We start from the raw sequence: 27,845 nt of genomic DNA on the forward strand, positions 1-27,845 counted from the left end.
TGAGATGCTTTATCCATCCTCATCCCTCCTACACACTCAGGTTTTGTTTATCAGGCCATTGTCTAGCCTGTGACTCTTCCACCTGTCAGTCAAGGTCATCACTACATACCATTACACCTTCCCTAATAAAAATGTTCCTGATAATTAAAAATATTACAAGATTGTAAATCTGCAGCTGGAGGGAAAAATCTAAAACCCATGTTACAACTGGGTCAGTCTAATAGTCTCTAATACTATTCTTTTTATATAATAATCAACATATTTATAGGTAAAATTGGAACCAATTTCAAGACAATATCAGCTCACCACCTAATAATATTTATTTTATTTCTTTTCTAAATTCCAAACAAGTTACCCTTTAACTTTCATTTTGTACTAACTTGAAGTGAAAATAGCAACTGCAATATTTCTACAAAGTTTGCAAGAGTATTCCAGTAGTGCTTTAGATATTGAATTTATTAATTGAATTTATTAAATTTATATGCCGCTCTTCTCCCTAAGGACTCAGGGTGGCTCACAACAATAAAAAGTTAAAAAACATAAAATACAAAATTTAAAAAAGAAATAAACAATAAATGTAATAAATACATAACAATTAACCCAATAAAACCAAATTTAAAACTATAGTCAGTCCAGGCCCAATTGTTGGAACATTCATGTCTTCAGGTCAGGGCAGAAGGACTGAAGGTCAGGGGCCATCTGCATCTCTGGAGCCAGTTCATTCCAGAGGGTCGGCACACCCACAGAGAAGTCTCTCCCCCTGTGGGTCGCCAGCTGGCATTGCTTAACCGACGGAACCCTGAGGAGGCTGACTCTGTGGGAGCGAACCGGGTGATGGGAGGTTGACAATGGCATCAGGTGGTCTCGCACGTACCTTGGGCCTAAGCCATGTAGGGCTTTAAAGGTAATTACCAGCACCTTGAATCGCACCCGGAGGGCAACCGGAAGCCAATGCAGCTCACACAGGAGTGGTGTCACATGGGAGTATCGGTAAACTCCCAAAAACACTGACGGGGCTGCATTTTGCACCAGCTGAAGCCTCCGGGTGCACTTCAAGGGCAGCCCCATGTAGAGAGCATTGCAGTAATCCAGGCGAGAAGTGACAAGGGCGTGGGTGACTGTGCATAGGGCATCTCGGTGCAAAACGAGGCGCAACTGGCACACCAGGCGAACCTGTGCGAAGGCCCCCCTGGTCACAGCAGTTAGATGATTCTCCAAGTTAAGCCATGAATCCAGGAGGACACCCAAGTTGCGGGCCCTTTCTGAGGGGGGCAATACCTCCCCCCATCAAAAGAGATGGAACATGTTGGACAATACGAGATGCCGGTATCCACAGCCACTCGGTCTTGGAGGGGTTCAGCCTGAGCCTGTTAGCTTCCCATCCAGACCCACACCACCTCCAGGCACCCAGACATCACATCAAGGGTATCACTGGGTTGGCTCGGGGTGGAGATGAACAACTGGGGATCATCCGCATATTGGTGATACCTCACCCCAAAGCCATGGATGATCTCACCCAGTGGCTTCATATAAATGTTAAACAGGAGGGGGGAGAGAACCGACCCCTGAGGCACCCCATGTGAGGGGCCTCGGGGTAGATCTCTGCCCCCCTGCCAATACGAACTGCGAGCAGCCCGAGACGTTGGAGGAGAACCACCATAAAACAGTGCCTCCCACTCCCAACCCCTCGAGCCGTCGCAGCAGGGTACCATGATCGATGGTATCAAAAGCCACTGAGAGGTCAATTAGGACCATGACAGAGGAACAACCCGTGTCCCGGGCCCACCAGAGATCATCTACCAGTGCAACCAATGCCGTTTCTGTGCTGTAACCAGGCCTGAAACCTGGCTGGTGCGGGTCCAGATAGTCCGCTTCATCCAGAAATTGTGGGAGCTGACGCGCCACAACACTCTCAACAACCTTCACTACAAAGCGAAGGTTGGAGACAGGACGATAGTTATTCAACGAGGCCGGGTCCAGAGCAGGCTTCTTGAGAAGGGGCCTCACCACCACCTCTTTTAAGGCAGAGGGGAAGACACACTCCATCAATGAAGCGTTGACAACTGCCTGTAGCCAGCCCCCTGTCACCTCCCCGGTGGCCAAAACCAGGCAGGAGGGACATGGGTCCAATAGACAAGTTGTAGTGCTCAGTCTACGCATAATCCTGTCCACATCATCAAAAGACACAGGGTCAAACTCACCCCAAATGGTATAGCCAAGACCTGTCCTCTCCACTCCGCCAGATTCCACCCAGTCGGAGTCCAAACCAGTCTGGATCTGAGCGATTTTGTCCTGCAGATACTGTACAAATTCCTCAGACCTACCCTGCAATGGGTCATCCCTCGGTCGCTGATTAAGCAGTGAGTGGGTCACTCTAAACAGGGCGGCTGGGCAGTTATTTGTGGATGCAATGAGAGCGGGAAAGTAAACACGCTTTGCCGCTTCCATTGCCACTAGGTAAGACTTAAGATAAGGTCTTAGCTGTGTTCGGTCAGATTCAGTTCTGCTGGACCTCCAACAGCTCTCTAGGCATCTTTTCCGGCGCTTCATCTCTCAGAGACCCGCAGTGAACCAGGGGACCACCTGGGATCTGCACCGGGTCAGAGGCTGCAAATGCACAACTCGATCCAAGGCCCCAGCAGCCGCCGTCTCCCAGGCTTCTACTAGGGTCTTGGCAGAGTCGTGGGCCAGGGAAGCAGGAAATGTCCCAAGCTCCGTCTGGAACCTCTAAGGGACCAACAGGCGCCTTGGGTGGAACCACATCGTCAGTTCCGCCTCCCAGTGGTGGGGGGTGATGTACTGAAAGTCTAGCCGGAGAAGAAAATGATCGGACCATGACAGAGGTTGGATGGTTAAATCCCCCCTACCCAGATCATTAATCCACGGTCCAGAAATAAAAACCAGGTTGAGTGTGTGCCCTCCATTATGGGTCGGGTCTTGAATTACCTGAGTCAGGTCCATGGCTGTCATGGAAGCCATGAACTCCCGAGCCAACTCAGACGCCTCACCCGCCTATCAGAGGGACAGTGGCCACTCGTGGACAAAGACTCTCCCTAATAATAACCCCCACCCCCCCACCCCTGCCCTGGGCCCGCAGCTGGTGAACCACCCGGAAGCCCGGTGGGCATAGTTCTGAGAGGGGGACACCCCTCTTGGCCGTACCAGGTCTCCGTGATGCAGGCCAGGTCCACGTTCTCCTCCTCAATAAGATCATGTATGAGGGGAGCCTTGTTCACCATGGACCTGGCATTGAAATAAACCAACCTGAGCCCAGGGTCCTGTAATCCTATGCCCCTGGGGAAGCAAGGATTGCTAAGCTTGTAAGCCGCCCTGAGTCTTTGGAGAAGGGCGGGATATAAATGTAATAAAAATAAAATAAATAAAATAAATAAAAAGAAGAGCCACGAGGGCGGGAACAGGCAACCGCTTGAAGACAGCACTGGCCCATTCCCCAATTGCGATAAATCCCTCTGCTCCCACACTCTCTGCTCCTCCCAATCACCATCAGAATAGGAAGACCCTCCTCACTTGGAGCTGAGTCCACCCCCAAACCCCTACTCCCCCCCGTGTCCGATGGTCTGGACTGCTGTCCGGGTCGAACTCCCCCAAGTTCGTTCCGGATCCCTTGGGCCTCCCCCTCCCGGATCCCCTTAAAATTTTATATAAAAATATTGATAAAAATCCCCTCAGACTCCTCTTTGAAGCATGCCATCTCTCAGGGTCCCACAACCCATCATCAAGAAAGATCTTATGTAAGACAGATGGATGCTCCAGCGAGAGGGGAATCTCGCAGCAAGTAAAGTTCTCCAAAAATATACGCTGACATACAGAGGGAAACGGTAGCATTGGACAATGGAGGGTGCCAGCAGATGGAAATGAAGAGTTCAGTCAGTCTGTGGCAGGTCCCAAAGCCACAATCGTGGTAACAGTAATCAGCGGCAGTGACAGCAAAAGCCATAAGGTGGTGATGACAAAGTGGTGATGACAAGTGATGACAAGTCTAAAAAAGGGGAGGCAGCCCGATGACAATGGTGATGGACCCAAAACAACAGGATTCAGGCATGGCGACAAGGGCAGCTGCAACCTCCGCAGCAGCAAGGAAGCAACAGCAGCAGCAGCAGCAGACCCCATAGCCGCGACTACAACACCAACAGGTCCACTGCACTCATGGAGCCAAACTCGCCAAGTGGCGGAGGGGGAAAAAATGACATCAAAGCCCCCTTTCCCCCTGCCACAACCCTGGTCTCAACAAAACAAACAAGCACGAGAAGGGACAAAAGCATCAATCACTAAGAAATTGTTATCTCAAATGTCATATGGATTAGAAATGCAGAAATTGTGTGCAAAAAGACATGGTGGCACAGTGGTTAGAATGCAGTATTGCAGGCTAACTCTGATGACTGCCAGGAGCAAAATCCTGACTGGCTCAAGGTTGACTCAGCCTTCCATCCTTCCAGGGTTGGTAAAATGAGGACCCAGATTGTTGGGGGCCATGTTTTGACTCTGTAAATCACTTACTGTAGAGAGGGCTGTAAAAGCACTGAGAAGCGATACATAAGTCTAAGCGCTATTGCTAATATAAATATGTAACTTTCACATTCTTTGAAAACGTAAAGAAAACCAAATAGCAGTAGTGCTTAGACTTATATACCACCCCATAGTGCTTTACAACACTATCTGGGTAGTTTACACAGAGTCAGCATATTGCCCCCAACAATCTGGGTCCTCATTTTACCGACCTCAGAAGGATGAAAGGCTGAGTCAACCTCAAGCCCTGTCAGGATCAAATTCCTGTTAATGGGCAGAGTTAACCTACAATACTGCATTCTAAACACTGTGCCACCAGAGCTCCTAAAATAAAATATAATGCTTAATTCCATGGTTTCTACTCACCTAGGATTTCCACATCATATTTGATCTCCTGTTCCCCAGCTATGCTAGTAGCTGCACACACATATTGGCCATGGTCAGTCATAGCAGCATTCAGGATCTCCAGCTTCTTTCCACTGGGCACAACATGGAAGTTGTCACTTGCTGTTACAGGAACTCCATCCTTCAGCCAGGTTAACAGGGGAGGAGGGTTGCCAGCTGCATTACATTCCAATATAAGTAAACTTCCAACAACCACTTGCTTGTTTTGGATGGTTTCACTGACACCCTCAATAACTGGGGGTACTGGAAGAAAAAGAGGAAAAAAAGAGGGTTTTTTCCCCACAAGCAAAAAAGAAGCATTGTTACAATTGATTATCTTCTTTCTTCAGCTTAAGGAATTTTCTTTTATGCTAAAAGTGATATATCTTCTCTATGTATCCATACACTGCAGTATGGATATCTTCTTCTAGTTAAACTGGTTTACATTGTTTAAGGTTAATTTAGATATATAGATGATAGCAGTAGATGAACCAGGCTGCCAAAGTCATCAGCATCTTCAGTAAATCTTTTGATTCCTTCAAAAAGAGCAATGATGTCATTGATATAAAGTGTCAAAGTCACAATTTATACATCATGATGATGTACATTGGACCAGTTTTTCCTCCCTTCTCATCTCACATGGATGCCTATGATCACCTCTTGAGAAAGGAGGATATAAAGTATAACATGGATGACTGGGAGAGAAAAAAGAGCTCAAATGCACTTTTTTACATGAATGTCCACCAACAATGGAATTCATTCTCCAGGTAAGAAAAATTAGAGAGGACAACTAGATTCTTCCTCCTCTTTCTCACCCATGTTATGTTATGACTACTGCTCTCACTTAAATGTGGATCAACTGTGAACCTGCTGATAGCTTAAGACAAAAACAAGGTGCAAAATAATCACCATCCAAGAGGAGACCGGAACATTTAAAGCCCCAAAATTGCCAACTTCACAAATCAACTTCCAGCATTGCAACAGCACTGGAAAAAGTGGCATACAGACAAATAGCATATGGTCATATCACTTCCTACCGTAGACATCCACTTGGAATATTTTTTCAGCCATCCCAGCTTCATTGGTAGCCTGGCATTTATATTGAGCCGAATCAGAGACTTGAGCATGAGATATCTGGAGAAATTGTCCATGTTCCCAATAAAGGGCTTGGGAACCAGAAATAATTGGGCTTCCATCTTTATACCATGTTATTGTAGGAGCTGGAATTCCTCTTACTTCACACTCCAGCTTTAAGATGTTATGTAGCAATGCTGACACTTCAGTGGTAATATTTTCTCCTTTAATTGTAGGTGGAACTTTGTAGAAAATAAATAGAAAAACAAACAATAAGATGTAAAAACAAATATATAAAATAGCTGTTATATATACCCTATTAGCAAAGAAAACAAACAAATGGAACATCAAACCAATCCATTTGAGTTCTCATTGAGACACAAATGACCAGACTCAAATTATCCTACTTTGGACACATTACAAGAAGACCTAATTCCCTGTAAAAGGCTTCAGTGCTGTGGAAGTTAGTTAGCATGTCAATAAGAGATCTAAGAAAAAAAGAAACTCTCTATAATGTTAAGTATGTGTGTGTATGTTTGTGTGTGTGTGTGTGTGTATGCATATATATGCAATAAATGTTTTATAAGCAAAAATTCTCTTCAAATATGTTTTAGTTCATTTCTAAACCTCTGATTCTGCTTTTGACTGATTTTGTTTAACAGTTAGTGCTGATTCTTTGCATTTTAACTTTAGATATTGCTTTCCTCTTAAAATAAGGTGGTTACTAGGTTTTGTGTAGATTTAACATTTTATGAACTAGTCTGAGACTCCTTTTTTCAAGGGAAAGTAGGGAATATATTTCTTTAAAAATAATAAAATATTGAAAGCTAAGGACTGGAAAACAACTTTATCCTTGAAGTACAATTTAGGCATTAGGTCTGTGCACATTTCAAAAGTGAATTGGAAGAAGCACTTCAATTGTTGCGCAAACACAATACTTCTCTGCTGCAAATTAATAGAACCACAACCTTTTTCAGGATTCCAGGTGAGCCTGTAAAAAGTTGTCATTGCTTATGAAGCTGATTCTATAAAATGACCTTTAATCAGGCCCATGAAAAACTTAGAAAAGATATAGATGCTTTAACAATTGGAACAGAGATGCTGCAGATGCTACCCTCACATAATGCTCAAAATGTTCTTCCAAATCAGTTTCATAATGCTTAGCCCTATATTATATGCAAGGAAAGGTCTTCCAGAACATTCATATTTATTCATATTTATAGATGTCTTTGCAGATTCCAAAATTTTGACAACCACTAGATAACAAGGTAATAATAGAAAATTCTAATTCCTTGATAATGATGGTTATTCAGATTCTTGCATCTCACTTCTGTTCAAAATATTTTAGAGTCCATCTAGCATAGGGCAACCAACTTAGCTGCAAAAATCTATACGGCTAATAGATCACAGCTAAAAATTAGAGTTTGGATTGTTGCCATATAGTGGTCTTCTAGATTTCTGTAGTCTTGAATGGTAACAATCTGTTTACTCTTGGAGGATTATAGGGCTGGAGCTGCAAAACAAGAACTTGAGCTGCTTACAGCTAGATCTTCATGGGGAACCCAGAGTTTCATTCAATTATCTCCAATTATCAATAAATCAATTGAAATAAACACAATTGTTCTAAGATTAAGGCATGATGAATGGAAGGGAAACCAAGTTATGCATCTTTAAAGATTTTCACTTACAGCATGCCCATTTGGGGATTTCTGGTCTGGCCATGCTTACTTTTATCTTTGCTCCACCAGCATGAAATGCTCAATTCAGGAAGTGTTGCAAATCCATGTCCTCCTTAAACTTCAGGGATGTGTAAATGAGACAGAAACATGTACACATATCCCCAGAGAAGTCATATATCAAAATTATAAAATTATAAAATTTAGGATAGAGATTTGAGATCTTTTGATGCGCTCCAGTTGGCCAAACATTATTAGATTAGATTAGATTAGATTTATTGAATTTATATGCCATCCTTCTCCCTAAGGACTCAGGGCGGCTCACAACAAAAAATTTAAGAAACATGGAATACAAAATTTTAAAAAGAATTAAACAATAAATGTAATAGATACATGACAATTTAACTCAATAAAAGCCAAATTTAAAAAACATAGTCAGTCAAGACCCGCTTGTTGGAATAACCAAGTCTTCAGGTCACGGCGGAAAGACCGAAGGTCAGGGGCCATCCGCAGCTCCGGAGGCAGTTCATTCCAGAGGGTTGGCACACCCACAGAGAAGTCTCTCCCCCTGGCATTGCCTGGCCGATGGCATCCTGAGGAGGCCGACTCTGTGGTTATTACCAGCACCTTGAATCGCACCTGGAGGGTAACTGGAAGCCAATGTTTCATCCCCCATCCGACGAATCACCCGAAAGAATGAGCCCGGAATGAGAGCTGGTTCTCCTGAGCCACGTTTATTACCTTCACAAACAGTCACTCGAAGACAGTCAAAGTCAGCGTTGATTCCACAGCAGAATCAATGCTCTTAAGTAGCCGGCAGAGCCGACACCCACCACCACACCCTTAATTGCTTACCCACGCCCTCACCCTACTTAACTACTGTCCCCCTTGGCTCCTGCCCTTTGGCACCCGCCCCCAGGTACGTATCCTCCCCGTCCCTGTCCCACCACCATTGCAGCCGGTAAGCCACCCCCCAGCCCAGACCGCCCTCCTTTTCCCCTGAGCTCCGCAGAACCTCGCCTCCCCCCTCAGGTCCCCAGACCGCCATGAATTGCGCCGCTCAGACCATCTGCTGCTGGTGCCTGTCACGCAGTCCCTTAGCAGGCAAGGAGGCCGGCAGAGCGTTGGAACGTGTCGTCTGCGGGAACGGGTTTCCAGGGGGATGCAGTGCCAGTGCACATCCTGGGCCCCTCCCCGTTCCGCCGGCAGGCCCTGTCGCCTCCTGGACCGCCCCGGCACCCTTCCTCAGTCTGCTGCTCGGGCGCTGGGCAACTGCCGGCCGCGCCACCGTACGGCTGCTCCCCAGCCTTCCGGATGGCCCCGGGGCTTCTGGGCTCTTCCCTGGCTTGTCGGTGGGACGCAGGCGCCGGCGGCTGTTTCCGGGGGCTGGTAAGACGCCCTGAGGCCTCTCCAGGTGCCGGGTGGGTGGCCGCCGAGCCGACTCGGCGGCCGCACTCCTCCCCGGCTCGTTGGGGGAATGTAGGCACTGTCGGCTGCTCTCAGGGACCGGCGGGTCGCTCCGCGGCCTCTCCGAATGTTGGGCGTGCCGAACCCGACATGCCGCCCCCCTACCAAGGGTCCTCCTGCAGATGTAGAGGGCAAAGGTACACAATCACTCATCCCGCATACACCACCATTGCCCCGACCTCCCGGCCTGTTAGGGTGAGCACGGTGGAACGCCTGAACTAAGCGTGGAGCGTGGATGTCTTTCCCCGACACCCACGTAGCCTCCTCCACCGGGTACCCCTTCCACCGAAGAAGGTACTGTATGGCGCCCCTCTGCACCCTGGAGTCCAATACCTCCTGCACCTCGTACTGATCGGCATGAACTGGCCCGGGGCCCCCCTCCCCTGCCGCCGCGGTAGCCGCGGGAGCAGGCTTTAGCAGGCTACTGTGAAACCCCGGGTGGACCTTACCCAGAAACTTCGGTAACCGCAGTCGCACCGTTACCGGGTTCACCACCTGCACCACCCGGAACGGCCCGAGGTACTTGGGTCCTAGTTTGTGGCACGGGACCTGTAACCGTAAATACTTGGTGGACAAGTAAACCAGGTCCCCCACCCGTGGTGTAACAAAGGGCCTTCGTTTCTTGTGTCCCTGTGCTTTGGTCGCAATGGCGGACCGATCCAATGCTTTCTTCGCCGCCCGCCATGCGGCCTCGATTCGTCGCATCCATTCCCGCGGTAAGCACGCAGGCCTCTCCTCCTGGGCGCATTCAGCGAAGGGGACGAATTCGTGGCCGGTGACCACCCGGTATGGAGAGAAGCCAGTACTGCTATGAACCGCATTATTGTACGCCACTTCGGCAAGCACTAACAGGTCTACCCAGTCAGTCTGCTGGAAAGAGACGTAGCTCCGTAGATATCGTTCTACAGTGGCGTTGGCGCGTTCTGCGGCCCCGTTGGTGCTGGGGTGGTAGGCCGTAGTCAGCCCCTGCGATGAGCTGATATGTCGCAGGAATTCTCTCCAAAACCGAGCCGTGAACTGCACCCCTCTGTCCGAGATCACACGGCGTGGCACCCCGTGCAATCGGTACACCTGAGTAACAAACAGCCACGCCAGCCGACGGGCTGATGGCAATCCCTTACAAGGAACAAAGCGTGCCTGTTTGGAAAACAGGTCGACTACTGTCCAAATGAGGGTGTGACCCTTGCTCTCCGGGAGGTCCACGACAAAGTCCATGGCTATGTCTTGCCATGGCCGGGTCGGGTCAGCCACCTGCTGCAGCAGCCCCAAGAGCTTTCCAACCTGGGGTTTTGTAGTAGCACAAACATGGCAGCGCCGTACATACTCCTCGATGTCACTCTTCATGCGGGGCCACCAGAATTGTCGGCGTGCCAGATGTAAAGTCTTCACGAACCCAAAATGTCCCGCCTGCTTGGCATCGTGACAGCCAAAAAGGACCCGTGGCCGCACAGTTTTGGGTACATACAACCGTGACCCATGCCATGCCAGGCCTTCCCGCATGGTCAACAGTCCCGGATTACTCCGCAACCAAGCGTCCTCCTGCAGGGCCCTTTGGATCACCTGGTCCAAACCCTCCTCTGTCACTTGTCCAGCGCTCTCTGTTCCAACCCCCTCCTCCATCAGTGTTGGGATAAGTGCCTGCACCACCTCCTCCCTCTTGCTGTCAAACTGCGGCATGCGGGAAAAAGCATCCACCAGAAAGTTCCGTCCCCCCGGCACATACTTCAACACAAACCAAAAGCGACGGAAGTACAACGCCCATCGGACGTGCTTAGGCGACAAGCGTCGAGGGGTCTGTAGGGCCTCCAAATTTTTTTGGTCCATCCACACCTCGAATGGACGGGAGGCCCCTTTCAAGTGGTGCTGCCAAGTCTCCAAGGCCCAACGTACCGCAAAGGCCTCCTTCTCCCACACCGCCCAGGCCCGCTCGGTGGGAGTCAGCTTTTTGGAGGCATAAGTGCACGGCTGCAGGACCCCGGAACTGCTCCGCTGGAGGAGGACGGCCCCAAGAGCAACATCGCTCCCATCCGCCTGCACTACGTAGGCCAGGTCGGGGTTTGGGTGCCGCAAAATGGGCTCCTTAGCGAAGAGGGACTTCAATTCCTCGAAGGCCCGCTGACACGCTGTGGACCACTCCAATCTAAGCCCTGGCCGTGGGCGTATCTTCAGTTGTCGTGTTTGAAAGAGGTCTGTTAATGGCAGAGCGATGGCCACAAAGCGTGGGATGAACTGTCTGTAGAAGTTGGCAAAGCCGAGTAAACTCTGCAACTGTCGACGGGTCCGTGGAGCCTGCCACTGTTGAATGGCGTGTACCTTCCTGGGGTCCATCTCCACTCCTGCTGCCGATATGCGATACCCAAGGTAGTCCAGCTGGGCCCTATGGAACTCGCACTTGGACAGTTTAACGTAAAGCTGCGCTTCCCGCAGTTTTGTTAATAACTGTCGCACAAGGATGACATGCTCGTCCAAGGTGTCCGAGTAAATGAGGATGTCGTCCAAATACACCAAGACCCCTCAGTACAAGAATTCATGCAGGACCTGGTTGATCAACTGCATGAACACAGCTGGGGCTCCCTGCAAACCGAACGGCATCACACGGAACTGGAAACTACCAAGGGGACAATTGAATGCAGTCTTCCACTCGTCCCCGGCTCTGACCCTAACCCGGTAGTAGGCCTCCCTCAGGTCCAACTTGGTGAATACCCGGCCCGTCGCCAAATGGGCCAACAGGTCCTTCATCAAAGGAAGGGAATAGAGGTGCTCCACACACACCGCGTTAACCCCCTGGTAGTCCACACACAACCGAAGGGCCCCATCCTTCTTCTCACGGAAGAGCACCAGTGCCACCACTTGAGACCGTGCTGGCTGGATAAACCCCCTCTCCAGGTTTTTATCGATGTACCGCCGTAACTCCTGCATCTCTTTTGGTGACATGGCATACATGCGGGGCTTAGGCAGTCTGGCACCGGGTTCGAACTCGATGGCACAATCCGTGGGCCGGTGGGGCGGTAACGAGTCGCATTCCCGTTTGTCAAAAACATCCATTAGGTCAGAGTAAACTCAGGGCACGTGCACCTTCGGGTCCTCCACAACCCCACAAGCCTTCTCCCGCTTCCCCGTGTCACCCGGGCCCAGAAAGGAATGGTGGAGAGGGGCCTCAGGGCCCAGGCCCAAGTGAAGATGACGGCAACCCCCCTCCCACCAGATCGTGGGGCCCCATTTGTCCAACCAGGTGAGCCCCAGGATAACGGCTTCGGTCATGGAGGGCACCACGACAAAGCACAAGGTCTCCCAATGGGCCCCCAACTCCAGCCAGACTGGTTCAGTAACATGAGTGATAGGAGCCCCCCCGAGGAGCGACCCGTCCACTTGCTGGAAGCGAAGAGGGGTTACCAGGCATCACAACCGGATACCCACTGTGGCCACTGTTGCCTAGTTGATAAGGCACCGGGTGCTCCCTGAATCGATCAAAGCCCTAACCGCCTGTTTTTGCCCCGACAGGGGGCTCACCAGTACCACTGGGAACACAAAGGGACACACCGGGGTGCTTACCATTGGATCCTCCTCTAGCTCCAGGTCCTCGAGGTCTTCCGTCGGCGTGGGCTGGGCGGCTGCTGGTCCAGTTGCCAAGGGAGGAGTCGTCACCCGGCAAGTGTCATCGGCCGCCTGATAAGCAATTCGGGACCGCTCTGTGGTCTTCCTAGCGGACAAGGTCCGTGTCGAGGTTGCGGAGGGAACCATCCGAGCCGGCAGAAGCGGGCATTCAGCCGCCCGATGACCCGGCTGGTCACACCGGAAACGCCTGATGGCAGGCTGTGTTGGCTGTACGGAGGGGGTTTTAGCCACTGACAGGCTGGGCCGCTCCTACAGCTTCGCTCTTTGGGCAGGCCGCCGGGCCCCGGTCACCCCGTCAAGCCTTCCTCGAATGTCCTGTAATCCAATGTCCAGCTCGATAGCCACCCGGAACCAGTCCTGCAAACGGGCCGGCACCCCCGTACCACGCAAGCCCGCCGCAAGGCGCTGTCGAGCCCGGCCTTGAAGTGATGCACTAGGAGACGTTCTGGCCAGGACCGCAGCCTCCCGGCCACCTTCCGGAACTCCCCGACATAGCGCACCGCCAGTCTTCCTTGCTGGCGCAGATCCAACACCTCGGCCTCGGCGCGGAGCACCCGCGAGATATCCTCAAATCGGGCCCGTAGAGCCTCCAGGAAGAACCCAAGGTCCCCGAGTTCACGGGCATGGTCACAGTATAGGTCGGCCGCCCAGGCGGCAGCTTCTCCTTGTAGACACGCCGTTACGGCCACGACGATCGCCCACTAGGACGTGTAGGCCGGTCCGTATTGGTCCATGTGGTTGATCACCTGGCCCAAGAACATTGCCAGGCGGTCTGGATGACCATCATAGACCGCGGTCAGGTGTGGTGGATCCCACACCAGCCCTGGACCCCAAGGACCCAGCGGCATCCCCTGGACTGGGACCCCCATGTCTGGTCGTAGCGGCTGTTGTCTTGGTCTTCCGCCCAGGCCATCCCAGGGAGCCGTGCCGCTCAGTACCGTTGTTGCGGGAGCCGGGGCCCCGGGACCTCTGTGGGCCTCAGTTTGACGGAATGGGCCCTGGAACCTCGGACTGTCCATATGAAAACGGGGCGGGCTGGACCACCATGTAGGGACACCTGGGAGGGACCACTGCCCCTGGTCTGACTCGTCTGGAACAGACCAGAAACCAGGCTCCCGACCCCTCACTTCCCCGAATCACTCCCTGAGCACCTCGATGGTATGGCTGCCCGGGGCAGTGGAGTAGCTCCATTCCTCACTGCTGTCCTCCATGTAACACCGCTCTCTCCACTCTGTAGACGCACCTTTGGGCCGGGTCGTCTGGCCCTGACCGGGTCCTTTGTGTTCCCCAGCAGAGTGTGTCCACCAATCGCCGCTGCGTCCCCGCACTCCAATCTCCTGAGTCCCCAGACCAGGGCCTTCGAGAGGGGGAGGCCTTTCCTTCCGCCGCACCGAGGGCAATGCCTCTTCCCCCACCTCTACCGACTCGAGGAGCCCAGCCATTGCTCCAGCCTCCTCCTGCACTTCAGCCAGTGGTGCAGCATCCTCCGTGCCTTCCGCCATAGCAGTCTCCCAGAGAATGCTCTCCACCAAGAGTAAAGGAACGCTGACTTACTTTCAGCCCCCGTCCAACGAATCACCTGAAAGAATGAGCCCGGAACGAGAGCTGGTTCTTCTGAGCCACGTTTATTACCTTCACAGTCACTCGAAGACAGTCGAAGTCAGCATTGATTCCACAGCACAATCAACGCTGTTAAGTAGCCAGCAGAGCCGACACCCACCACCACACCCTTAATTGCTTACCCACGCCCTCACCCTACTTAACTACCGCCCCCCTTGGCTCCTGCCCTTTGGCACCCGCCCCCAGGTACGTATCCTCCCCATCGCCATCCCACCACCATTGCAGCCGGCAAGCCACCCCCCAGCCCAGACCGCCCTCCTTTTCCCCTGAGCTCCGCACAACCTCGCCTCCCCCCTCAGGTCCCCAGACCACTGTGAGTTGCGCCGCTTGGACCATCCGCTGCTGGTGCCTGTCACGCAGTCCCTTAGCAGGCAAGGAGGCCGGCAGAGCGTTGGAACGTGTCGTCTGCGGGAATGGGTTTCCAGGGGGATGCAGTGCCAGTGCACATCCTGGGTCCCTCCCCGTTCAGCCGGCAGGCCCTGCCGCCTCCTGGACCACCCCGGCACCCTTCCTCAGTCTGCTGCTCGGGCACTGGGCAACTGCCGGCCGTGCCACTGTACGGCTGCTCCCAAGTCTTCCGGACGGCCCCGGGGCTGCTGGGCTCTTCCCCGGCTTGTCAGTGGGACGCAGGTGCCGGCGGCTGTTTCCGGGGGCCGGTAAGACGCCCTGCAGCCTCTCCAGGTGCCGGGTGGGTGGCCGCTGAGCCGACTCGGCAGCCGCACTCCTTCCCGGCTCGTCGAGGGAATGTAGACACTGTCGGCTGCTCTTGGGGGCTGGCGGGTTGCTCCGCGGCCTCTCTAGGTGACGGGCGGGTGGCTGCTGAGCCGTCTCGGCGGCTGCGTTTTTCCCCGGCTTGTTGGTGGGATGCGGGCACCGGCGGCTGTTTCCGGGGGCCGGTAAGACACCCTGCGGCCTCTCCAGGTGCCGGGCGGGTGGCCGCTGAGCCACCCTTTCTTTCTCAAGTTATGCTCACTAATTATGTTTTCAGGATCTGCCAATCTACTTTAATCTGTCATTAATTACCAAAGGAAGATAAAGCTGTACCTTCAGTAAAACTCAACCTGGAAAAGAACACAGGAAGTGGGAGGAAGTGGGGATTCAGACTAAAACAAATAGATTCAGCTTTCAAGTCCACTTGTAGTTTCCGTGAAGTAACTCCAATAAATCTCTTATATTTCAATTTGAACAGGTAATCTACAACACTTTTTTCAAATTTTATATAATTGTATTTATAAATCCAGTGAATCCATCTCAGTTGTCCCTACAGGGAATTATTCACCTTCAGTAATAACTACTGTTTCCAGTGAAGAAGTTCAAGCACTTTACAGGTCCATAAATCAAATATTTCTTTTAAAGAAACCCTCTTGTGCTCTGGTAATCCACCCTCAAGATTTTGTTTTACAACTGATATTTAAACAAGACAGCTTTCCCATGCAAGGATCTTTCTATTCACTCTTACAAAAAGAAAAATTAATTCTTTCCATTTAAATATTTTAATCTCTTAGTTCCTCAGCTTTTTGCAAGGTAAGCAAAAATCAGTAAAATTCTCAAATCTTTCTAAGTAATTCCAGAAATAACTTAAATAATCAAAAAGAAGCACTTATCTGTACCTGAAGAAAGTCTCTCTTTAACTGAAGAATAAATTGTAACCCAAAAAGTTTATTAGAAATTAGAAAGGCCAGTACTAATATCCATAAATTTAGACTACAACACAGTTGCAAATGTGATGGAAGAGCCACCCCTTCCTGTCACTCATTTCCACAGCTGATTGGGGAAACCTTTATTTCTGCAACTTGGTCATAAAGAGGACAGTCCAGAAAACAAATGAGTTACTATCAAATTTCCACCTTAAATCCAGGGAAAGGAAAAGGGCCCTTTTCAGTAACTGGGAGTGAAACAAACTACTGAAGAAGGGATAAAATCAACTCTGAGATGTCCATTTTTGAACTTCCAACTCCAAATTTTCCTAATGAAGAAAATACAATAGGTTCTCAGACTAAAGATCCATTATAGCAATAGAGCCTGTGGTATAACAATTAACATTTTTATTGATAAATGTATTTTTGTTTTAAGCATTATTTCTTATAGTGATCAATTTTATAGTTTCTACAATTTAAAAAATGTAAAGGTACAAATGAATGAATAAATAAATGTTTTAAGCTGAAGGAACATTTTGATTGATTCTTTATGGGAACACAAGAAATTGAGTACAAGGGCCTGTGTCATATTTATTATCAACATACCTTAAAAAGATGTGCAATATATTTTTGTAATAACTTACTGTGGACTATGAGTTTCAGTTCCTTAAACTGATTGCCTGCAGAATTGGTTGCACTGCATTGGTAGCGTCCTTTGTCAACTCTTTGAGCATTCTTTATTTGAAGAATTTGCCCTTTGTCCAAAACCTCAATATTAGGGTCACCTAAAAAGAGGGGCCTGTAGGGGGGGAAAATACCTTAAAATGGCATCATTTTAATAAAATGTTTCTAAATCAAGCTTTGGAAATATAACATACTGACAGGTACACTACAAAGTAAAATAATATCAAAATTTACACTGTGAGAAATCCTGAGCAATCCATTTTTTGGAAATGGATATACGAGGATTCTTTCAATTTCATTAACAATTCATCTAGAAAATTATCATTAGTGGGGAAAATAAGAAGCTAACATTGTTCCAAGACTTTTGGTCTTTATATGAATTTCCTTAGTCTAATAAAAGCATACTGACTTTGCTATATCAATAGGAAACAAGCTTCTCATTTTTTGTCTATAAGTCATGTTAGAATGGTTTAAGAATTAGCACTTACTTGCCATCTTTGAACCACGTGATGATAGGAAAAGGAGACCCACTGACTCTGCATTCTAAAATTGCCTGTTGGCTGAGGATGACTGAAAATTCATTGGGTTCAGCATTTCCTATAATGGGTGGGACTAGAGGAAAAAGACAACAAGAGACAAGGAACAATAATTAATTAGGAAGCCCTATTAAAATACTGTAAAGTGCTTTTAAGAAACGAAAAGTGGAAGTTAATCCTGGAAATATGTTCATATCTTTTCCTTCCTTTTTGCATGCGAAATACGTATTAAATACTAGCTTATAGTATCCCTATTAACATTTCACTGTGGGAACTTGTGCAATATAAATCTATTTTTAATCTAGGTTGACATTTGAATAAAAACAGTTTTGGGATTAATTGCAACGAGGAGTTTATACTGGTTGTTTAAAAGAAAGCCACAGCATCATTAATTAAGGGAATGAACTGAAGCAGTGAACCAGGCAAAGTGGCTCATAGATCTGGGCTATTTTTAGAGTTTTAGGATCGATTAAAACATAGAACATTAAATAATCTAAAAGCCTAAATAAAGCTACTTCAGGTTCCATATCATTTCAAATATCCAGGGTTAAAAGCTATAGAAAGCAAGTACAAATAATCTGAAGTCCTGATTAATTCTCTTAGGCTTAGTGTGTTGTTGTGTTGCTCTCTTGTCCTTTTAATGGGTCCATATCACATCAAAATAATAATGCAAAATAAGAAGGTTAGTCAGTTATTTATAATATATTTTAAAGACCCTATGAGAGCTAATTTACTACTGAGTACTTCAGGCTTGCATTACATACCTAAGCAGATACTGGTGAAATGCCAAAGGCATTTCATATTTAATTTCATATCATAACCATAGCTAAGGATACCAACCTTGTACATCTACAGTGAAAAATTTCTCTGAACTCCCAGCTATACTGGTGGCTTCACATGAATATAGGCCAGCATCATCAGTTGCAACTTTAAGAAGTTTCAACAACTTCCCATTTTCCAAAATTTGCAAAGTATTTCCCTCCAGAACCTGAAAAGATTCAGCAATAATTGAGGTTTTATCTGCTAAATATACCAGTTAATTGTCTGTGCTTAATCAAAATGAGTTTAGGAAAACGTCCATTAATGAAGAGAGCTTCATGGTTAGTAGAACATGGAATCAAGATCCACTCTCGATGTACTTGAATTTTATTTTACCTACAGTATTTCTGAATATACAACTCTGTTGGAATGTATTTTTATACTGCTTCAGTCAGATAGGGTTATAGGAAGAACAGAGGCTGAATATTATTTTCAGTATCATTCCTACATGAGATTGCATGAAAATAATAATCCACTCATATGAAACTGAGTCTGGTTTTGTTCATACATGTTTGAAATGCTGCCAGCCTCAAAACATATCAGACTAACAAAATATTCATAATTTTTATAATTTCATTTTTAAACAACAAAAGAAAGAACTGATAACCTTTTGGTATACCTGCACATCATCTTTATACCAAGTGATGACTGGAAAAGGATCACCAGATACCTCACAGAACAGACTTACAGGCTTATTAATGGCCACAGATGCATTGGTCACCTTGTCCTGATCTTTGATTTCAGGTGGAACTGCAATCAAATAAGTAAATATTTAAACAAAGCCACTTATTTGTATCATTGATTTTATTTCAATATTCTCAGTCCTTTTAGTTATTTGGCTTTTACATGTGCAAGTTCAAATTAGTTCATTTCTAATTTTTATTCTAACACAGCTAATGTCAATATTTTAGTATGCCTCAATTACCAGTTTCTAAAACTTAGAATGAGGTAACATTAACTCCTAGCAAAAAAGTTAGTTTACCATAAACTTTCAGACTGTAGTTTATTTCTGTGTTTCCAGCTTCATTGATTGCGGTGCAGATATATTCTCCACTGTTGTATCGTGTGGCAGAAGCAATGACCAGCAAAGTTCCATCTTCCAAAATTGAAAGCCCAGGTTCATTACCTGTAAGCTCTCTATTGTTATGTAGCCATTTTATCACAGGTTTTGGGGTACCTATATTATAAAACAAAGGGTTCTAAATGTTCCACTTATTTTGAAGTTCCAAAGAATAGTTTGCATTTCAGAATAAAGTATTTGGTAGTTTTTAACAACATATGCACCCTCTTCAAGAGCCTCTGAACTGGGACAGACACCCCTCCCCCAAAACTCCCCCCAAATCCCACCCTTTTCCATGGCTGAAGTAGCACATAGAACTTTCTGCAAATTCTCTTGACATTCTCCATTATATTTGTTGTTTAAACAAGTAGCACTCATTATTAGCAGAGGCAGCATAATATCTCTTTCTTTTATACTCCAAGATGACTTTCTTTAACCTGCTATCACCACAAAGGGTCCATAGTATCCTGGTGAATGTTTGAATTCTCTGAAATAGGGCAGTCATATCAAGATCAGGCAGACCTTATAGGCTCACTTATTACCTATGTATACCTGAACTTGAGCGTGCATCTAAACAAATTTTCTTCTCTCTGTAAAACTTTCCACACTCATATCTACTCATATAGACAGACACAACTTTCCCCTTAGTCACAAAGAAAGCTCCATGTAGCCATAGTCTTACATACTAATACACACATGCAGATGCATAGATGAGATGTGTTCAAGAGGCTCCAAAGAACTGGCTTTTGCCTTTATTTATCCTTATTTGATTTAGACCTGCCTTTCTCCTCAATAAGCAGATTGACTGACAAGCCTCATAACTCCCTATCACCTCCCATGAAATGTGTTAAAATAGTCTTCTTTTCAAAATAGGAAACTGAGTTTGTTTACCCATCTTCCTGGAGGCAAAAAAGGAACCCTCAGATGTCCTTTTCCCTAAGCCAGAGGTCCCCAACCTTTTGAGCACCAGAGACTGGTTCCATGGAAAGGAGTTTTTCCATGGACCGGAGGGGGTGTGGTTTCATGTACTGCCTGCATCCTGTGGATGGGGCTTTGCTTGTTTCCGTGGTTTCTGGCATGCCACAGCCTAGTGCTGGTCCACAAACTAGGGGTTGGGGACCTCTGCCCTAAGCAAAGAAAGGCAAAAAAAAACACCTCTTGCAGCCTGCTAGCCAAATAAAATGAACAATTCCAATATTATATACTTCCTCGAGGTTTGTCAAAATAGTTCAAATGCTCAGGATAGACTGATGTTATTAATACATCAGTTTATTTCAGGTAGCACCATATGGGAAATGTTTTCAAGAAGACCATAGTGCAGATGTTACATATACTAAAGTGTACATTTTACCGCTATAGCAATCTGGCTATTATCACAGCAAGTCAGCTTTAAAATATTGGAAAAATACCAAACTTTGGTGGTGCGATCCAAAGTTTGGCTTCTGCCTGCAGGGTAGTATTAATCTACTATTTAAAAAATAATAATGCTAATACTACAATCCCAGCCAAATGCTTATTGTAAAAGATGGAAAGCATGCTTCTTCCCCACCCTCATCCCAGAGACTGGGGAACTGCTGGTTATCCAATTCAGAGTGCTGGTTATTATCTATCAAACCCTGTATGGCATAGCCCCTGGGTAGCAGAGAAGCCACTTATCTCTCCAACAGTTTCTGCCTGTTTAGTATGTTCCAACAGCATGGGTGTTCTCCAGGTCCCATTGTCATCTTGTAGGACCTAGCAAGCGTGCCTTCTCTATTATAGCCCCACCATCTAGAACAGTATCTCCTCCCTCGAGATATAAGGAAGCCCTCTCTCCTGGGGTTCCAGAAAGCTTTGAAAATCTAGTTTCAAGGTTTTGAAATTGGCCTGGAGTTGATGTTTATATTTCTTCAATGGTCCCTGTTTTTGTCATTTTTGTTGTTTATGCTGTCTGTTAGATTACTTTATTCTGAGTGATTTAGTCTCTATGGGTTAATGTTTTCAGCTGTTTTATGTTTTCCCAACTTTGTACACCATCTAAAGCAGAGGTCCCCAACCTTTTGGGCACCAGGGACAGGTTCCATGGAGGGAGGTTTTTCCACGGACCAGAGGGGGTGTGGTTTTGTGTGCTGTCTGCATCCTGCAGATGGGGCTTTGCTTGTTTGTGCAGACTGGTTGCTGGCATGCTGCAGCCAGGTACTGGTCCACAGACTGGGGTTGTGGACCCCTGATCTAAAGTCTATTAAAGTTGGGTATCTAATAAATTTAAATACAAAAGAAATAATAGAATCATCAGGTTACAAAAGTCAACATGGAATCCCCCAAAATGGAAAACCTCCACTCAGCAATTTATGATGCTTTGTACCTTTGATTGGGCATGGGAAGACAATTTGTTCTTTTGCTACTCTTTCTTGAAATGGAGAGTTGTATGGTGGATCAAGTGCTCCAACACTTGGAGGTTCTAATACAAAATGAACAGAATATGAACTATTATTTATACTTATTGGGTAGGTTACCTAAATTCCAGTTTATAAACCTTTGAAATTCTCAAAATTGCATACATTTATATATATGGTTAGGCCAAGCGGGAAAGAAAGAGTTAATTAGCAAGGTGCATTCAAAAGCCTTGACAAATACTTAACACATATTTCCCTTGCATTCTAGCTAATAAAAAGAGAGAAAGAACCTGTGGCTCAGGAAGTTAAAACAACTGCCTAATATATAATCAGCCCAGGTTCAAATCTCAGATAAAGGGTATGACTGACTGATGAGAACATAAGAAGTTCAAAATGATCATCTCAGCCTCCCAAATTCTTTATTAGCAATTTGAATAATTTACACAAATAATGAGCTGTCATAAATTGACTATATCCTGTGGATAGCCTTGGGTTAGGCCAAGCAGGAAAGAAAGAGTTAATTAGCAAGGTGCATTCAAAAGCCTTGACAAATACTTAACATACATACATACATACATACATACATACATACATACATACATACATACATATATATATATATATATATATATATATATATATATATATATATATATATATGTTAAGTATTTGTCAAGGCCAGATAAAGGTTATGACTGACTGATGAGAACAAAATAAGTTCGAAATGGCCATATCAGCCTCCCTAATTCTTTATTAGCAATTTGAATAATTTACACAAATAATGAACTGTCGTAAGTTGTGACTATAGCCTGCGGATAGCCTTGGGTCAGGCTGAAACAGGAAAGAAAGATTTAACTAGCAAGGTATTCAAAAGACTTGACAAATACTTAACACACACACACACACACACACACACACACACACATATATATGTAGATCTTTGGTCATTCGGTTTTTTTCCCACATAGAATTGAAGGTATAAGAGCAACGTTTCGACGAAATCTCATCCGTCATCCTCAGGCTCGTGGCTTCAGCTTCGTTCTTCTGGGAGAAGTGTGTGGTAGTGGCTGTTTGTTCCTCTTTCTTAAACTGCCAGAGGGGGTGTGTTCTGTGGGTGGAGGTGTGCTCTGATTGGGTGGGGGGTTAGCTGTGTTCTGATTGGGTGGGGATGTGTTTTGAATGGGGGCTGTGTTCTGATTGGGTGGGGGTGTGTTTTGAGTGGATGGGCTGGTCTCAGCTGCCAGCCTTAGACCTGAACTGGTGAGTTGTGCTGCTTTGTGTTTGTGGTGGTGCCATGTTTTTATAGTGGGTGTCAGTTTGCTTATTGTGTGGTTTGGAGGGGTTTAAAGTGGCTGATGTTGCAGCTGTAGTTAGGTTTCTGTTTTGTGGTTGTGTGTCGTTATCGTTGTGGGTTCGGATTTGCTTTTTGAATGCTTGTGTGGTGGTGATGTCATGTGATGTTATCATGAGTTTTTTGTTATCATGAGGTTTTTGTGGATGTCTCTCTTCGGATTAAATTGGTAATCATGTTTCTTTGGAATCCATTGGCTGTTAGTACATTAGTGAGAGTGTGTAGTTCAGTTTTTAGGTGTTGTTCATCAGCTAGGTGTTTTGTTCTGGAGATGAGTGTCTTGGCTACGGAGTTGATCTGTGCTGGGTGGTGGTGTGAGAGTGCATTCAGATAACGGTTTGTGTGTGTTTTTTTTATGGTAGATAGTGTGTCCTAGGGAGCCGTTGGATTTCTTGTAGACTAAGACATCAAGGAAGGGAAGTTGATTGTTAGCTTCTGTTTCCATGGTGAATTGTATTTTGGGGTGTAGGCTATTGAGGTGTGTGAGGAAGTCATCCAGTTTTTCTTTGCCGTGTGGCCAGATTACAAAGGTGTCATCTACGTATCTGAGCCAGAGTTTGGGTTTGTGGTTGGATTTTTCTAGAGTGAGGGTTTCAAAGTGTTCCATGTAGAGGTTTGCGATGACAGGTGAAAGGGGTGATCCCATGGGTGCTCCTTCCATTTGTTTGTATCTTTGTCCATTGTAGATGAAGTATGTGTTTGATAGGCAGTGGTTGGTCAGATCTAGGATGTGTTTTGGGGGGTTGTATTTATTTAGGATACCTGTCAAGGCTTCTTTGATTGGCACTTGGGTGAAGAGGGATATGACATCGAAGCTCACAAGTAGGTCACAGGGCTGTAAGTTTAGTTTACTTATGATCTCTATGAATTGGAATGAGTTTTGTATGTGTGAGGTGATGGAATTTGCGTAAGGCTGTAGTTGTTTGGCAAGAAATTTGGCTAGATTTTGTAGAGGTGAGCCTATGGAGCTGACTATGGGTCTGAGTGGGGTTCCTTCTTTATGTATCTTGGGCAAACCATAGAGCTTAGGACATCTGGATGATTTTTCTCTGGGAATGATTGTTTGCTGGATCTCTTCACTGATGGGGGTGGCTTTTATTTTGGATTTTGTGGTTTTTTCCAGGTAGGTGGTGGGATCTGTCTTGAGGAGTTTGTATGTGGAGTCTCGGAGTAGTTTGGATAATTTGGTATGGTAGTCAGATGAGTTCATTACCACCGTGGCATTGCCTTTGTCTGCTGGCAGAATGATTATGCTGGTGTCTTTTTTTAGGTTAAGTAGTGCTGTCTGTTCCTCTTTGGGTAAGTTGCTTTTGGGTGGTTTGCTGGTGCAGAGGATGTTGGTAACTTCGGGTCTGATTTTGTTGGCGTCGTCAGGGTTAATTTTGGTCAGGCTGGATTCGACCCCACATATAATGGTTTCCATGGGAATGTGTTTAGGAGCGACTGCAAAATTAAATCCTTTAGACAGGACGTTGGTTTCGGCTTTGGTGAGAATCCTATCTGAGATGTTGTTGCCTTGATTGACAGATGAGTCCCAACCACCAAGAATGATACCAGACCCAAACTCATGATAACATCACATGACATCACCACCACACAAGCATTCAAAAAGCAAATCCGAACCCACAACGATAACGACACACAACCACAAAACAGAAACCTAACTACAGCTGCAACATCAGCCACTTTAAACCCCTCCAAACCACACAATAAGCAAACTGACACCCACTATAAAAACATGGCACCACCACAAACACAAAGCAGCACAACTCACCAGTTCAGGTCTAAGGCTGGCAGCTGAGACCAGCCCATCCACTCAAAACACACCCCCACCCAATCAGAACACAGCCCCCATTCAAAACACACCCCCACCCAATCAGAACACAGCTAACCCCCCACCCAATCAGAGCACACCTCCACCCACAGAACACACCCCCTCTGGCAGTTTAAAAAAGAGGAACAAACAGCCACTACCACACACTTCTCCCAGAAGAACGAAGCTGAAGCCACGAGCCTGAGGATGACGGATGAGATTTCGTTGAAACGTTGCTCTTATACCTTCAATTCTACGTGGGAAAAAAACCCGAATGACCAAAGATCTACATACAAACACCCGCAAAAACCTCAGAAAACACACACACACACACACACACACACACACACACACACACACACACACACACATATATATATATATATATATATATATATATATATATATATATATATATATAGTTAGATAGTTAGATAGATAGATAGATAGATAGATATACACAGTATATATATATACAGTACCATATTTTCCTACTAAGCACCTGCATGTCATAAGCATTTGAATCAAAATTACCATATTAAAATCAAATCTGATGTTTTTTAATTTTTATTTGGTGTGCGTTGGTAGAGGGGTAGTCTTATATGGCGAGTATAGCCCAAACCCTATAATTTAACAGGAAATGTAGGAGGTCATCTTATACGCCCAGTCGTCTTATACGCCGGAAAATACTTAACACACACACATATATATGTGTGTGTGTGTGTGTGTGTGTAAATTACTAACAAAGAATTAAGGGAGACTGAAATGCATTTCTAACTTATTAGTTTTCATCAGTCAGCCATACCCTTCTGAGATTCGAACCTGGGCTGATTGCACCTCAAACATGGGGCAAACCTTGCAGAGGTTTGCAGAGGTTTGCCCCATGTTTGGGGCCTAGCAAGGTAATCTAAATAGTTAACATTTGACACATATCTCCCCTTGCAGAAGCTAACAAAGCGAGAGAGATCCTGTGACTCAAGAGGTAAAAACAACTGCCTAATGTGCAATCAGCCCAGTTTCGAATCTCAGAAGGGTATGGCTGACTGATGAAAACTAATAAGTTAGAAATGCATTTCAGTCTCCCTTAATTCTTTGTTAGTAATTTACACAAATATATGAGCTGTCAGGTGTGACTACTGCCTGTTCGATGGCCTTCAAGATAGGCAGAAAACAGGAAATAATGATTTGCCCCATGTTTGGGGCCTAGCAAGGTAATCTAAATAGTTAACATTTGACACACACACACACACACACACACACACACACACACACACACACATATATATATATATATATATATATATATATATATATATATATATATATATATATATACATAGTATATATATACACAGTATATATATACACAGTATATATATACACAGTATATATATACACAGTATATATATATATATATATATATATATATATATATATATATATATATATATATATATATATATATATATATATATATATATATATATATATATATATATACAGTATATACAGTCAGGTCCAGAAATATTGGGACATCGACACAATTCTAACAACTTTGGCTCTATACACCACCACAATGGATTTGGAATGAAACAAACACAATGTGCTTTAACTGCAGACTGTCAGCTTTAATTTGAGGGTATTTACATCCAACTCGCGTGAACGGTGTAGGAATTACAACAGTTTGCATCTGTACCTCCCACTTGGTAAGGGACCAATAGTAATGGGACAATTGGCTTCTCAGCTGTTCCATGGCCAGGTATGTGATATTCCCTCATTACCCCAATTACAATATGCAGATAAAAGGCCCAGAGTTCATTTTAAGTGTGCTATTTGCATTTGGAATCCGTTGCTGTCAACTCTCAAGATGAGATCCAAAGAGCAGTCACTATCAGTGAAGCAAGCCATCATTAGGCTGAAGGAACAAAACAAACCCATCAGAGAGATAGCAAGAACATTAGGCGTGGCCAAAACAACTGTTTGGAACATTCTCAAAAAGAACGAATGCACCAGTGAGCTCAGCAACACCAAAAGACCCGGGAGACCACAGAAAACAACTGTGGTGGATGACCGAAGAATTCTTTCCCTGGTGAAGAAAACACCCTTCACAACAGTTGGCCAGATCAAGAACACTCTCCAGGAGGTAGGTGTATGTGTGTCAAAGTCAACAATCAAGAGAAGACTTCACCAGAGTGAATACAGAGGGTTCACCACAAGATGTAAACCATTGGTGAGCCTCAAAAACAGGAAGGCCAGATTAGAGTTTGCCAAACAACATCTAAAAAAGCCTTCACAGTTCTGGAACAACATCCTATGGACAGATGAGACCAAGATCAACTTGTACCAGAGTGATGGGAAGAGAAGAGTATGGAGAAGGAAAGGAACTGCTCATGATCCTAAGCATACCACCTCATCAGTGAAGCATGGTGGTGGTAGTGTCATGGCGTGGGCATGTATGGCTGCCAATGGAACTGGTTCTCTTGTATTTATTGATGATGTGACTGCTGACAAAAGCAGCAAGATGAAGTCTGACGTGTTTCGGGCAATATTATCTGCTCACATTCAGCCAAATGCTGCAGAACTCATTGGACGGCGCTTCACAGTGCAGATGGACAGTGACCCAAAGCATACTACAAAAGCAACCAAAGAGTTTATGAAGGGACTGAAGTGGAATGTTATGCAATGGCCAAGTCAATCACCTGACCTGAATCCCATTGAGCATGCATTTCACTTGCTGAAGACAAAACTGAAGGGAAAATGCCCCAAGAACATGCAGGAACTGAAGATAGTTGCAGTAGAGGCCTGGCAGAGCATCACCAGGGATAAAACCCAGCGTCTGGTGATGTCTATGTGTTCCAGAGTTCAGGCTGTGATTGTCTGCAAAGGATTTGCAACCAAGTATTAAAAAGGGAAAGTTTGAGTTATGATTATTATTCTGTCCCATTACTATTGGTCCCTTACCAAGTGGGAGGCACATATGCCAACTGTTGTAATTCCTACACCGTTCACCTGAGTTGGATGTAAATACCCTCAAATCAAAGCTGACAGTCTGCAGTTAAAGCACATTGTGTTTGTTTCATTCCAAATCCATTGTGGTGGTGTATAGAGCCAAAGATGTTAGAATTGTGTCGATGTCCCAATATTTCTGGACCTATATATATTAGAATACCTTGCTAGGCCCCAAACACGGGACAAATCTTATTGCCT

General features: G+C 45.8%; 1 protein-coding gene across 1 annotated transcript in view; it reads right to left on the minus strand.

Moving 5' to 3' along the window:
• Nucleotides 1-27,845, minus strand: part of HMCN1 (hemicentin 1) — a gene marked incomplete at its 3' end in the record, with an annotated part of 535,761 nt that overhangs the window by 250,720 nt on the left and 257,196 nt on the right. Inside the window, 8 exon segments of the mRNA XM_083360257.1 lie at nucleotides 4,894-5,175; nucleotides 5,949-6,227; nucleotides 16,645-16,799; nucleotides 17,173-17,296; nucleotides 18,061-18,208; nucleotides 18,659-18,789; nucleotides 19,022-19,216; nucleotides 21,444-21,539. Of these exon segments, the coding sequence (XP_083216383.1) occupies nucleotides 4,894-5,175; nucleotides 5,949-6,227; nucleotides 16,645-16,799; nucleotides 17,173-17,296; nucleotides 18,061-18,208; nucleotides 18,659-18,789; nucleotides 19,022-19,216; nucleotides 21,444-21,539 (1,410 nt within the window).

Source organism: Vipera ursinii (genome assembly GCF_947247035.1).
Source record: "Vipera ursinii genome assembly, chromosome: 3".
In the NCBI taxonomy this organism is placed as follows: Eukaryota; Metazoa; Chordata; class Lepidosauria; order Squamata; family Viperidae; genus Vipera; species Vipera ursinii.